The sequence below is a fragment of the Lagenorhynchus albirostris genome, chromosome 1, assembly GCF_949774975.1.
Source record: "Lagenorhynchus albirostris chromosome 1, mLagAlb1.1, whole genome shotgun sequence".
Classification (NCBI taxonomy): Eukaryota; Metazoa; Chordata; class Mammalia; order Artiodactyla; family Delphinidae; genus Lagenorhynchus; species Lagenorhynchus albirostris.
In genome coordinates, this window is record NC_083095.1 from 133,924,967 (window position 1) to 133,937,499 (window position 12,533).

At 36.0% G+C, this 12,533-nt stretch overlaps 1 protein-coding gene across 2 annotated transcripts in view; it reads left to right on the forward strand.

Moving 5' to 3' along the window:
* Positions 1–12,533, forward strand: part of SCAPER (S-phase cyclin A associated protein in the ER) — a 493,568-nt gene that overhangs the window by 245,784 nt on the left and 235,251 nt on the right. For both annotated transcript variants that reach the window (XM_060170191.1, XM_060170192.1), the window contains exon 22: positions 12,317–12,382. In XM_060170191.1, coding sequence (XP_060026174.1) covers positions 12,317–12,382 — 66 coding nt within the window. The remainder of the gene's footprint in view (positions 1–12,316; positions 12,383–12,533) is intronic.

The window sequence follows — 12,533 nt, forward strand, 5'->3', positions numbered from 1 at the left end:
AGTGTCCACATTCGTAAGCCTGTTAAATGCCTATTTATTCTTTTCAGTTGAAGTTTATTTTTGTAAAAGTAATAATTTCCTCCTATTTCTTTCCTTCTGCATTAATCTGTGCAGGTATTAAGCTGTACTGCTCCCTGCTAGCAGTATCCTGACTGGTGAAAATGTCTTGATAATGGACTGTGCAAATCCAAATTTATAAAATGCAGTTGATAAGTCAGAGAATATAAAGTTGAATAAGTAGCAAAGGGTCAAATTATGGAGAGCCTTGAATGCTAGTTAGAAGATTGACTATATCTTTTGGGAAAGAACTACCATAGATTGCCAAGGGAATAACATCAGGAAATTAATGACTTGGGAAGATTTGTCACCTGTGCTATACAGGTAGGATTAGAAGGTTGAGAGCTTGGGTGCATAGGAGATTATTTTACTAACTCAGGCATGAAGTGATAGGGCTGACATTACAGTGTATAGTACAATAAATTTAAAGAAAGCAATCAAGAAATGTTTTAATCTAAGATTAGTGATTTGATAATATTGAGAAAAGAAAATGAAGAATAGAAAATAATTTTGAAATATTAGTCCAAAGTACTATTGAAAAATATAGGTAAGTGGATGTACAATGTTAAGAATGATTTTGGTTTTAAAGATATAGAGAACAAGGTGAAGGTTGAACTTCCAAGTGAAGAGCTTCAGGAGTTTGAAATTTGGACTGTAAGTTAAAATTATATATTTAGCATTCATTATTATAATATTAAAATTGCAATAGTAACAATAGAAAATTGTTAAATGGAAGTGAAAGGAGATAAGGGCATGAAAAAGGCATTGATAGTGAGATGTGAAATATAGTCAGAAAGTTCAAGGAGAATGAATACAGAGAAAAGGCCATTGTGTTTGGTAATACTGGAGATCATTGATGACTTTCAAGGAAGCATTTTTAATGGAGTAGCATGTTTATATAATAAGCATAATTCTGTATTCGTTTTACCATTGCTGCCATTCTGTTCCTTGAATATTCCCTAGTGTATTGGCACTTGATGTTCCCTCTAGCCAGCCTGAAATTCCCCGAGATTTCCCTGTGACTGGCTCTTTCACTTGATTCAGGTTTCTGCTTAAAGACTTACTTCTCAGAGGCCTTCCCTCATTGTGCTCTATAAATCCTTCACCTCCTTGACACACATACATATAATCAGCCACTGTATATTAATTACTCTATTCTCTTTATAGGATATCTTATTCTCAGATATTACCTTATTTATTTTTTAAAATTTTTATTTACTCTCCTCACTGTAAACTCTTAGTAAGAATAGTTACCATGTCATTCTTTTTATATACTGTGTGTTTAATGCTCAGAGTAATTTTTTTGTTATTGAAGTGTAGTTGATTTACAATATTGCGTTAGTTTCAGGTGTACAGCATATTGATTTGTCTTTGGGTTTTTTCTGCAGACTATATTCCATTATAGATTATTATAGATATTGGGTATAATTCCCTGTGCTATATAGTAAGTTCTTGTTAATTATCTATTTTATGTATAGTAGTTTGTATCTGTTAATCAAACACTCCTAATTTGTTTCTCACTCCCACTTTCCTGTCCTCTTTGGTGAGCATAGTTTGTTTTCTGTGTCTGTGGGTCTGTTTTGTATATAGATTTATTTGTATTGTTTTTTAGATACCTCATATAAGTGATATCATATAGTATTTGTCATTCTCTGTTTGACTTATTTCACTAAGCATATTCTTTAGGTCCATTCATGTTGCTGCTAATGGCAATGTTTTGTTCTTTTTTGTGGCTGAGTAATATTCCATTGCGTATGTGTGTGTATGTGTGTGTCTATACATATATATATATATATATATATATATATATATATCACATTTTCTTAAGCCAATCGTCCACTGACGGGCACTTGAGTAGCTTCCATGTCTTGGCTTTTCTAAATAGTGCTGCTGTGAACATTGTGGTGTATGTACCTTTTCGACTTACAGTTTTTGTTTTTTCTGTATATATACCCAGGAGTAGGATTGCTGGATCATATGGTACCTCCATTTTTTGTTTTATAAGGAACCTCCGTACTGTTTTCCATAGTGGCTGCACCACTTTACATTCCCACCAGCGGTATTCTCCATAACCTCTCCAGCATTTACTTTTTGTAGACTTTTTGATATTAGCCATTCTGACCAGTGTGAGGTGATACCTCATTGTGGTTGTGATTTGCATTTCTCTAATAATTAGCAATGTTGAGCATCTTTTCATGTGCCTGTTTGCCATTTGTATGTCTTCTTTGGAAAAATGTCTATTTAGGTCATCTGCCTATTTTTTGATTGGGTTGTGTGTTTTTTTGATATGGAGTTGTATGAGCTGATTGTATATTTTGGATATTAACCCCTTGTCAGTTCACATCATTTGCAAGTATTTTCTCCCATTCAATAGGTTTCTTTTCATTTTGTTGATATGCAAACGCTTTTGAGTTTGATTAGGTCCCATTTGTTTGTTTTTGCTTTTATTTCTTTTGCCTTGGTAGACTGACCAATAATGAATGGGCAAAGGATCTGAGTAGACATTTCTTTAACAAGGTATACAAATGGCCAGTATGACCAGGAAAAGATGCTCAACATCATTAGTCATCAGGGAAGTCAAATCCATAGTGAGATTCCACTTCACACCAACTAGAATGGCTATATTCAATAGACAGACAGTAACAAGGATGTGAAGAAATTAGAATCTTTATACCTTATTGTTGGGAATATAAAATGGTCTGTCTACTTTGGAAAACAGTTTGTTAGTTCCCCAAAAGTTAAACACAGAATTACTGTATGACCTAGTAACTCCATGCCTAGATTTATACCCAAGAGAATTGAAAACATGGTCAAATAAAACTTGTACAGGTATGTTCATAGCATCATTATTCATAAGAGCCAAAAGTGGAAACAACCCAAATGTTCATCAACTGTTGAATAGGTAAGCAAAATTTGATATATCCATACAATGAAATAGTATTTAGGAATGAATACTGACATGTGCTGCAATGTGGATGAAACTTGAAAACACTATGGTAAGTGAAAGAAACCAGTCAGGAAAAGGTCATGTATCTTATGATTCCATTTATATGAAATGTCCAGGATAAAAAATTTTATAGAGATAAAAAGCAGATTAGTGTTGCTTGGGGATGTGAGCAGGAGGAGAGAAACTGGGATTGAGTACTAAAGGTTACTGGATTTTATTCAGGGAAAATAAAAATCTTCTAAAGTTAGAATGTGATGATTGGCTATACAACCCTATGAATATATTTAAAAACATTGAATTACACATTTAAATGGGTGAATTATATGGTATTTGAATTATATCTCAAAGTTGGTTTAAAAAATAAAATGGCAGAAATAATGCTAAACACATCAATTATAATGTAAATATGAATTAAGGTCTTTTATTTAAAATTTTAAAAATCCTGAATGATGTGAATAAAAAGGTAGGGTAGGGAACTCCAAGAGTCCATATTGCCATAAAAATAATGAATCAACTGGCAAAAACTGTCAGAATCAACTTTTTTTGAACTCAGGAAATGACCAAAGGCTTACTGCTACTGGGGGAAAAGGCAATTAAGAAAAATCAGATGGGCTTCCCTGGTGGCGCAGTGGTTGAGAGTCCGCCTGCCGATGCAGGGGACGCGGGTTCATGCCCCAGTCTGGGAAGATCCCACATGCCGCGGAGCGGCTGGGCCCGTGAGTCATGGCCGCTGAGCCTGTGCGTCTGGAGCCTGTGCTCTGCAACGGGAGAGGCCACAACAGCGAGAGGCCCATGTACCAAAAAAAAAAAAAAAGAAAAATCAGATGAACCTTGTTAAGAGAGGGAAGAGAGTGGCCAACATGGCAGAGTAGAAGGACCCCAAGCTCACCCCCTCTCATGAGCACACCAAAATCACAACTATCTGCAGAACAAACATCATTGAAAAAGACTGAAACCTACCAGAAAAGATCCTCTACAACTAAAGATACAAGGATGGAACCACAACTAGACCCATAGGAGGGGCAGACTTGAAATATAATCAAATTCCATATCTCTCAGGTGGGCGACCCACAAACTGGAGAATAATTATATTTGCAGAGGTTCTCCCACAGGAGTGAGAGTTCTGAGCCCCACATTAGGCCCCCCCGCCCAGGGATCCAGCACCAGGGAAAAGAGCCCCCAGAGCATTTGTCTTTGAAAGCCAGTGGGGCTTGATTGCAGGAGCTTCACAGGATTGGGGGAAATAGAGACTTTACTCTTAAAGAGCGCACACAAAATCTCACTCATACCAGGACCAAGGGCAAAAGCAGTAATTTGATAGAAGCCTGGGCCAGACCTACCTGCTAGTCTTGGAGGGTCTCCTGTGGAGGTCAGGGTGGCAGTGGCCCCCTGGGGACAGCGACACTGGTGGCGGACACAGTGGGGAGCATTCATCTGCAAGAACTCTCCTGGAGTCTGACATTTTGGCATCAAGACCTGGCCCCACCCAACAGCCTGTAGGCTCAAGTGCTAAACAACACACCTCAGGCCAAACAACAAACTGGGTGGGGATGTGTCCATCTACAAGCAGGCTGCCTAAAGACTCTCTGAGCCCACAGCCACCTCTAGACATGCCCCTAGCACGGCCCTGTCCATCAGAGGACCAAGACCCAGCTCAACCCACCAGCGGGGCAGGCACTGGCCCCTCCTGCCAGGAACCCTACCCAAACCTTTAGACCAGCCTCATCCACCAGGGCGCAGACACCAGAAGCAAGAAAACTACACTCCCACAGCCTGCAGACTGAGTCCACAAATCCAGACCAGACACTACCCTGGGACCAGCTGGCCCCTGGCTCTTGGGTGATGAGAGGGGTGTGCACTGCTGGGATGCATAGGACATCTACAGAGAGCCACTTCTCCAAGGTTGAGAAACTTAACCAACCTGCCACATACAGGAAAATACAAGTAGCAATTTAGACAAAATGAGACAACAGAGGAATATGTTTCAGATGAAGGAATGAGATAAAACCCCAGAAGAAGAACTAAGTGATGTGGAGATAGGCAGTCGACCCTAGAAGGAGTTCAGAGTAGTGATCATAAAGATGATCAAAGAACTTGGGAAGAGAATGGATGCACAGAGCAAGAAATTAGAAAATTTTAACAAAGAATTAAAAAATATAAAGAACAACCAAACAAAATTGAAGAATACAATAACTGAAATGAAAAATACACTAGAAGAAATCAATAGTAGACTAAACAAGGCAGAAGAACAGATCAGTGAGCTGAAGACAGAGTAGTGGAAATCACTGCCACTGAACAGAAAAAAGAATGAAAAGAAATGAGGACAGTTTAAGAGATCTCTGGGACAACATCAAGCACGCTAATATTTGCATTATAGGGATTCCAGAAGGATAAGAGAGTGAGAAAGGACCTAAGAAAATATTTGAAGAGGTAATAGCTGAAAACTTCCCTAACCTGGGAAAGGAAATAGTTACCCAAGTCCAGGAAGTACAGAGAGTTCCATATAGGATTAACCCACAGAGGAATACCCCATGATACAACCTAAATGTCCATTGACAAATGAGTGGATAAAGAAGATGTGGTGTATACATAATGGAATACTACTCAGCCTTAAGAAAGAATGAAATAATGCCATTTTCAGCAACATGAATGGACCTAGAGTTTATCATACTAAGTGACACAAGTCAGACAGAGAAAGACAAATGATATCACTTATATGTAGAATCTAAAAAATGATACAAATGATACAAACTTATTTATGAAACAAAAATGGATTCACAGACATAGAAAAGAAATGTATGGTTACCAAAGGGGATAGTGGGGGTTGGGGTATAGATTAGGAGTCTGGGATTAACATATACGCACTACAATATATTATAAAATAGATAAACAACAAGGATCTACTGTATAGCACAGGGAACTATACTCAATATCTTGTAATAACCTGTAATGGAAAATAATCTGAAAAAAATATATATATATATATGTATATCACTGAATCACTTTGCTGTACACTTGAAACTAATACAACATTGTAAATTAACTATACTTCAGTTTAAAAAAAGAGGCTAGGGGTGTTTTAACTTACCCTGATCATGTCTCAACTTCCCAGCATCCCTGTTACAGGTACTTAGTAATGGAGGGAGCAGAACAAACCTTGTACTCAAAGAACTGTAGTTGTTTTAACCTGACTGATGGTTCTCTGAAAGGTTAGTTCTAAGGGTTTGTCTTCCTTTTACATAACTCAGGATCCTCCCAGAGCTGAGGAGGCTACCTGGGGGTGATTGTCAAAAACAATTTAAAGGCAAATGTATTAGTTGGTGGTGCCCAGTGCAAGGGTATACAATTAGTGTAAATAATTAATCAAAAAATTTGCAGGGAAAGGCTGAGGATTGAGATGCCTTGGGGAACAAGGGCTTTGAAAACCTCCCACGTACTCTGAGAAATCTAGAAGGCCATATGCATGCCCAGGGATGGGTACATGATCAGAAAAGACCCAAGAAGGTCCTGACCATTAGTCTTTTATGCAAGCAGGAAGTGAGAGCTAAGGTAGAGTTTTAATCTGCCTGACTGAGTCTTGTTGGCTTGCCCCAACACACACACAGAGCCCATCTACCAAGACTAGATTAGGAGTTTTGATGTTATTATTTGTGGTGTTTAAAGAAATCTCTTGGATCACTAATTGATTGCTAAAGTAATAGAACAGAGACTTTAGGGGCCATAATGACAAAGAATATAAACTTTAGAAAATTAGTTCAGAAAACTCACTCAACAAATGTACAAGTACATCAAGTAGCAAAAACAAAACCTGAGAGGAAGGAGAATCTGATTTCCAGAGTTGCCACATTATAATATTTAAAATGTCTTGTTTTCAAGAAACAGTTGCAAGGCATGCAAAAAAAAAGAAAATTGGCCCATACACTGGGAAAAAAAATTAATAGAAAATGTCCCTGGGGAAGCCCAGACATTGGCCTTACTAGACAAAGATTTAAAAAAAAAATTTTTTTTTTTGCGGTATGCGGGCCTCTCACTGTTGTGGCCTCTCCCATTGCAGAGCACAGGCTCTGGACATGCAGGCTCAGCGACCATGGCTCATGGGCCCAGCCGCTCCACGGCATGCGGGATCTTCCCAGACCGGGGCACGAACCCATGTCCCCTGCATCAGCAGGCGGACTCTCAACCACTGCGCCACCAGGGAAGCCCTAAAAATTTTTTAAATATACTCAGAGAACTAAAGGAAAACATGTGAATGATATGTAACCAACTGGATAATGTTAATAATGAGATAAAAATTTTAAAAGAACTAATAGAAATTTTGTAGCTGAAGAGTACAGTAATTGAAGTGAAAAAAATTACTTGAAGGGTTCAGCAGCTTATTTGAGCAGATAGAAGAAAGAGTCAGTGAACTTGAAGATTCTCAATTGAGATTATCCACTCCACGGAAGAGAAAGAATAAAGAATGGGGAAAAACTTGAATACAGTCTCAAAAACTTGTGGGACACCATCCAGCATACCAACATATACATAAGGGGAGTCCCAGAGAAGAGTAGAGAGAGAAAAGGGCAGATAACATTTGAAGAAATGATGGCTGAAAGTTTTCCAAAGTTAATGAAAGATATGATCTGCAGATCCAGGAAGTTCAACAAACTCGTAAGTAGGAGAAATGCAGAGATCCACGTTATGACACATTATAATCAAACATTGGAAGATAAAGACAAAGAGAATCTTGAAAACATCAAAAGAGAAGCAATTCTTCATATGTAAAACATCCTCAATATAATAACAGTTTATTTCTCATCAGAAACTATAGAGGTCAGAATGCAGTAGGATAAACATATTCAGTTTCCTGGTAGAAAAACACAAAAGCAGAACAAATTGTCAACCAAGAATTCTATATCTGGCAAAACTTCAAAAATGAAGGAGAAATTAATACATTCCATGATAAACAAAAGCTGAGAGATTGTCACTAGTAGACCTGCACTTCAAGAAGCTCTAACGGAAATCTTCAGTCTGCGATAAAAACACAGTAGACAGTAACTTGAATCCACACAAAGAAATAAAGAATGCTGTAGAAGTAACTATATATGTAATAAAGTAACTATATCAGTGTAAATGTAGTATTTTTGTATCTCCTCATTTTTCCTATTTGATTTAAAAGAGAACTACACAAAACAATAATTATAAACCTATGTTGATGGACACACAATGTATAAAGAAATGACCTATAATAATAGCATAAAGGAGGTAAATGCTATATAGGAACATTTTTGTATACTACTGAAACTAGGTTGGTATTAGTTCTAACTAGATTGTTATGAATTAAGATGTTAATTATAATTCAGGACAACTGCTAAGAAAACAATAGATAAATAAGTATATACATATGCTTGAAGAAATGAGAAGGGAATGAAAGTGGTACACTAGAAAATATTTAGCACAAAATAAAGGAGTAATGAAGGAATTGGGGGACCAAAGAGATATACAGAAAATGCAAAATGGCAGAAGTAAATCTGTCCTTATCAGTAATCACATTAAATATAGATGCATTAAAGACACCAGTAAAAGAAACAAATTGGCAGAATGAATTTTTAAAAATCATTCAACTATATGCTGTCTACAAGGGACTCACTTCAAATATAAGAACCCAAGTGGTTTAATGTGAAAGGATAGAAATATTTCATGCAAAGAGTACCCTCTGCAAGATAATATAGCTGAAGTAACTATATTGCTATCATGCGACATAGACTTTAAGACCAAAATTATACAATAAAGAGAGAAGGATATTACGTAGTGATGAAAGGATGAATCCATCAAAAATACATAACAATTACAAACATATATGCACCTGAGAAAGTCACAAAATATATGAAGGAAAAACTGACAGAATTGAGGGGAGAAATAGACAGTTCACCAGTAATAGTTGGATACTTCATACCCCACTTTTAATAATGGATAGGACAACCAGTCTGGGGATCAACAAGGAAATAAAAGTCTTGAACAACATCAACTAACTAAACCTAACAGATGAATAGAGAACATTCTACCCCAAAACAGCAGAATACATATTCTGCTCGAGTGTACATGAAATACTCTTCAGCACTGATCATACGTTAGACCACAAAATAAGATTCCATAAATTTTAAAATATTGAAATCATGCAAGATATCTTCTCTAACCACAAGGAAATGAAGTTAGAAGTCAAAAGGAAATATGAGAACTTCACAGATATAAAGAAATTAAGCAAGACACTCTTCAAGGATTAAAGCAACTGGAACTCTCATTCTTTGCTGGTAGAAGTACAAATTGGAATGACCTGTTTGGTAAACATTTTTGTATTTTAAGGTTAAGCACATGCTTATCAGATTGCTCAGCAACCCCATTCCTAGGTATTTATCCAAAAGAAATTAAGACATCTGCCCATGCAATGACTTGTCTGCAAATGTTTAGAGTAGGTAGTAGCCCCAGATTGGAAAGAAGTAAAATATCCAACTGGAAATGGATAAATTGTGGTGTCCAAACAATAGAATACTGCAAAGCAGTGAAAAGGAATTAACTAATAATATATTTGATTATGAAAGAATCTCGAGATTTATTCTAAATGAATTAATCCAGACACAAGAAAGTATGTATGATTGTAGTAATTTGATATTCAGATATCTATACTGGGAAAAAGTAGATGGATTATTCCTAGGAACAAGAAGGTGGGGGCAGGGGGAAGAGAACTATTACCGAAAAACATGAGAAAATTTTGTGGGGTGGTGGAAATGCTTTATATCATGATTGTGGTTTCACTTATGTTGGTAGGCACAACTGTGAAAACTCATCGTTATACACTTAAAATTTAAAGTTTTTATTGTTTGTAAATTATACCTCAATAAAGCTGACCCAAAAATGAAAAAAAGAATTATAAAGACAAAAAAATTAACACTTCGGAACCAAGGGGTGGGAGTGGGCCAGAAAACATTATTTGAAGTAAGAGTTTTTAGGAGTAAGACAATGGAAATACAAACTGTTTGAAATTTGTGACAATGAGAACATGAAACTTATGGAGTATGGTCAAAACTTTACTCAGAATGAAATTTTAGCCTTAAATTATTTTATCAGTTGAAGTAGTAGTGGTCTAAACAACTCAAGGGTTAGAACAATATTCATATCTTCTTCATGGGAAATAGGATGTATTTATTTTTATTTATAGATGTATTTATTTTTATTTAACAAATATACATATGGCACTTACAATGTACTATATCTTTATAAAGATAAAAATGGAAATTAAATAGAAGTTGATAAGATCTAATTCTTGGAGAATATTGGTAAACTCTGAAAAGCTAACAAAAAATAAAACGGAGTAAATAAATATCCCACATTATGGCTAAGAAAGAGTACAACCACGATGACAAGGAGACTAAAAGTGAGGGAATGCAGTATACAACACAACACTAATAAATTTAAAATATTAATAAAGTGGGTCATTATCTTAAAGAGTAAGTAATCAGAATTTAATAATAATAGAGTTTCTGAAATAATTCTTTTCAGCCTTATCTCTCATTATTCCCACATTTTAATCTTTTGCTGCAGCAAAAGGGATCTGTACACTGTTCCCTAAGCAAAACCTGTGTTTTTCCCATGTCTAGCATTATTTGCTCACTTCTATACCCTATTAATGGCATTCTCTTTTCATGTATTCAGATGCTACCTATCTTTCAAGCAGGTACACTTTCCATTTCCTTGAGGAAACTCCCCCTAGCATCTTAGGTGGAAAAGAGCACTTGTGACAGTACGCATGAGTCACTTACTCAGCTTTTTAGAACTATGTATCTTTTAATGCTTTATCTTCCTTCTCCTTATGGAGAATAAATACATGGAATATTCCCTATATATATATACCCCATCCCTGATGTATATATAACTCTCATTATCCCCCCATACTCTAGTTTATACAGAGTAGGGGCTCTGGAAATAAATATTTAATTGATTGCTAAAAGTGAATCAAGGTGAGATTCCAGTTAGGAAAAAGTGGTTAACTACCATTCCAGGTAAAGTTAGGATTTCTTTGGGTAGTATTTTTCTAGTTAGGTGTGCATGAATGGGAGAATGTATTCAGTTTTTTCCACTTGAAGGCTCAGATAAAATATATGTCTTGATATAACTGGCATCTTCCTAAGCCTCAAATTCTTTTTTGTAAAAGGAGGACAATATATATATTGAGTTTGTAAGACTGTATGAGACAACGAATGTGTAGCTCCTTGGCACAGCTCTTGGAACATATTCAATCCTGCAAAATTGTTACTTTCCCCACGTTTCATATGAGGTCACAATTACTTGCAACTACAATGTGGTTATTTCCCCATTTTGATATGCCTTAATATTTTGGTTGATAGCAATGAGCACACGTAGGTTGAAACAATACATAATTTAATGTTTAATTCTAATTTAGTTATTTCTTCATTCCCAAGCATAACCTATGCTAGATTGCTTTTTTCTCATTGGGTGTGTTGTAATTTGCATCTTTCAGGTTTTTTATGAAACAGTTTTTATTTTTTCACCTGTCATTGCTGTATGGATTGGTGTACATTGTGACTAATTCTTTCATAGGTCACTGGACTAATTATTTGAGACTAGAACCCTTTGGATGAATGGTTAATATTTAAATTAGTATTTTTCTCTTTTTCCTCTGAAAAGGGAAATTGACAAATTAAGTCATTGTTAATGGATTGCTGTAGTGACATCTGCTTAGTTTGGTGACCTGTTGATGGCTGTGACCTACAGTTACAGGCAAGGTGGAGCTTAGTTGGACAATGGCAGAAGAGTGTTATCTCAGATTTTTGCAGACTTTTGGTATTTAGTCAGTATAAATAACAAAAGCAGAACAAAACAAATCTTTGAGTATCTGGTCAAGTCATTTCCACTGCCTTTTAAAATTATCTCTAGAGTTAAGTGACTATTCTTTACCTGTATTTAATCTTGCATTATATGCCTCCTGAGGCACCTCAACCACCTTGTAGAAACTTAGTATGGTTTTAAATTTAATTATCATGATTTTAACATTTCTGAAAAATAGCACCATTCTGTACCATGTCCCTAAACTCAGAAGTGTTTTTATGAATCTGTTTTATATCCTGTGAGGAAATAGGTATTTTTTAGTCTTTTTTGATTTATAATATTTAAAGATGCAATCTCAGAAATCTAAGTGTGAAAATTACTGTGGTAATGTTCCTAGTACTGGGAGAGGAAAAACACAGCCAACGTTTTATTTTGTTATAAAAATTAGCAGCAAAATAACTAACAGTGATAAAACTCTTTTCGCTTTAGGGCCAAGGAATACGAGAGTTTATTGGAAACAAAAATTTCTGGCTCAGACTCACCCTATAAAGCAAAGTGAGTATTTTATCCTACATTTTAGTTCTTTGTCTTTTCAGTCTTTGCCTGTAACAAAAGCTTATCTGAACCATCATTGTATGCCTGTGGTCATGGACTTTGTATCTGATGCCTAGAATTTTATTCTGCTAACACAGTGGTATCCAACTGG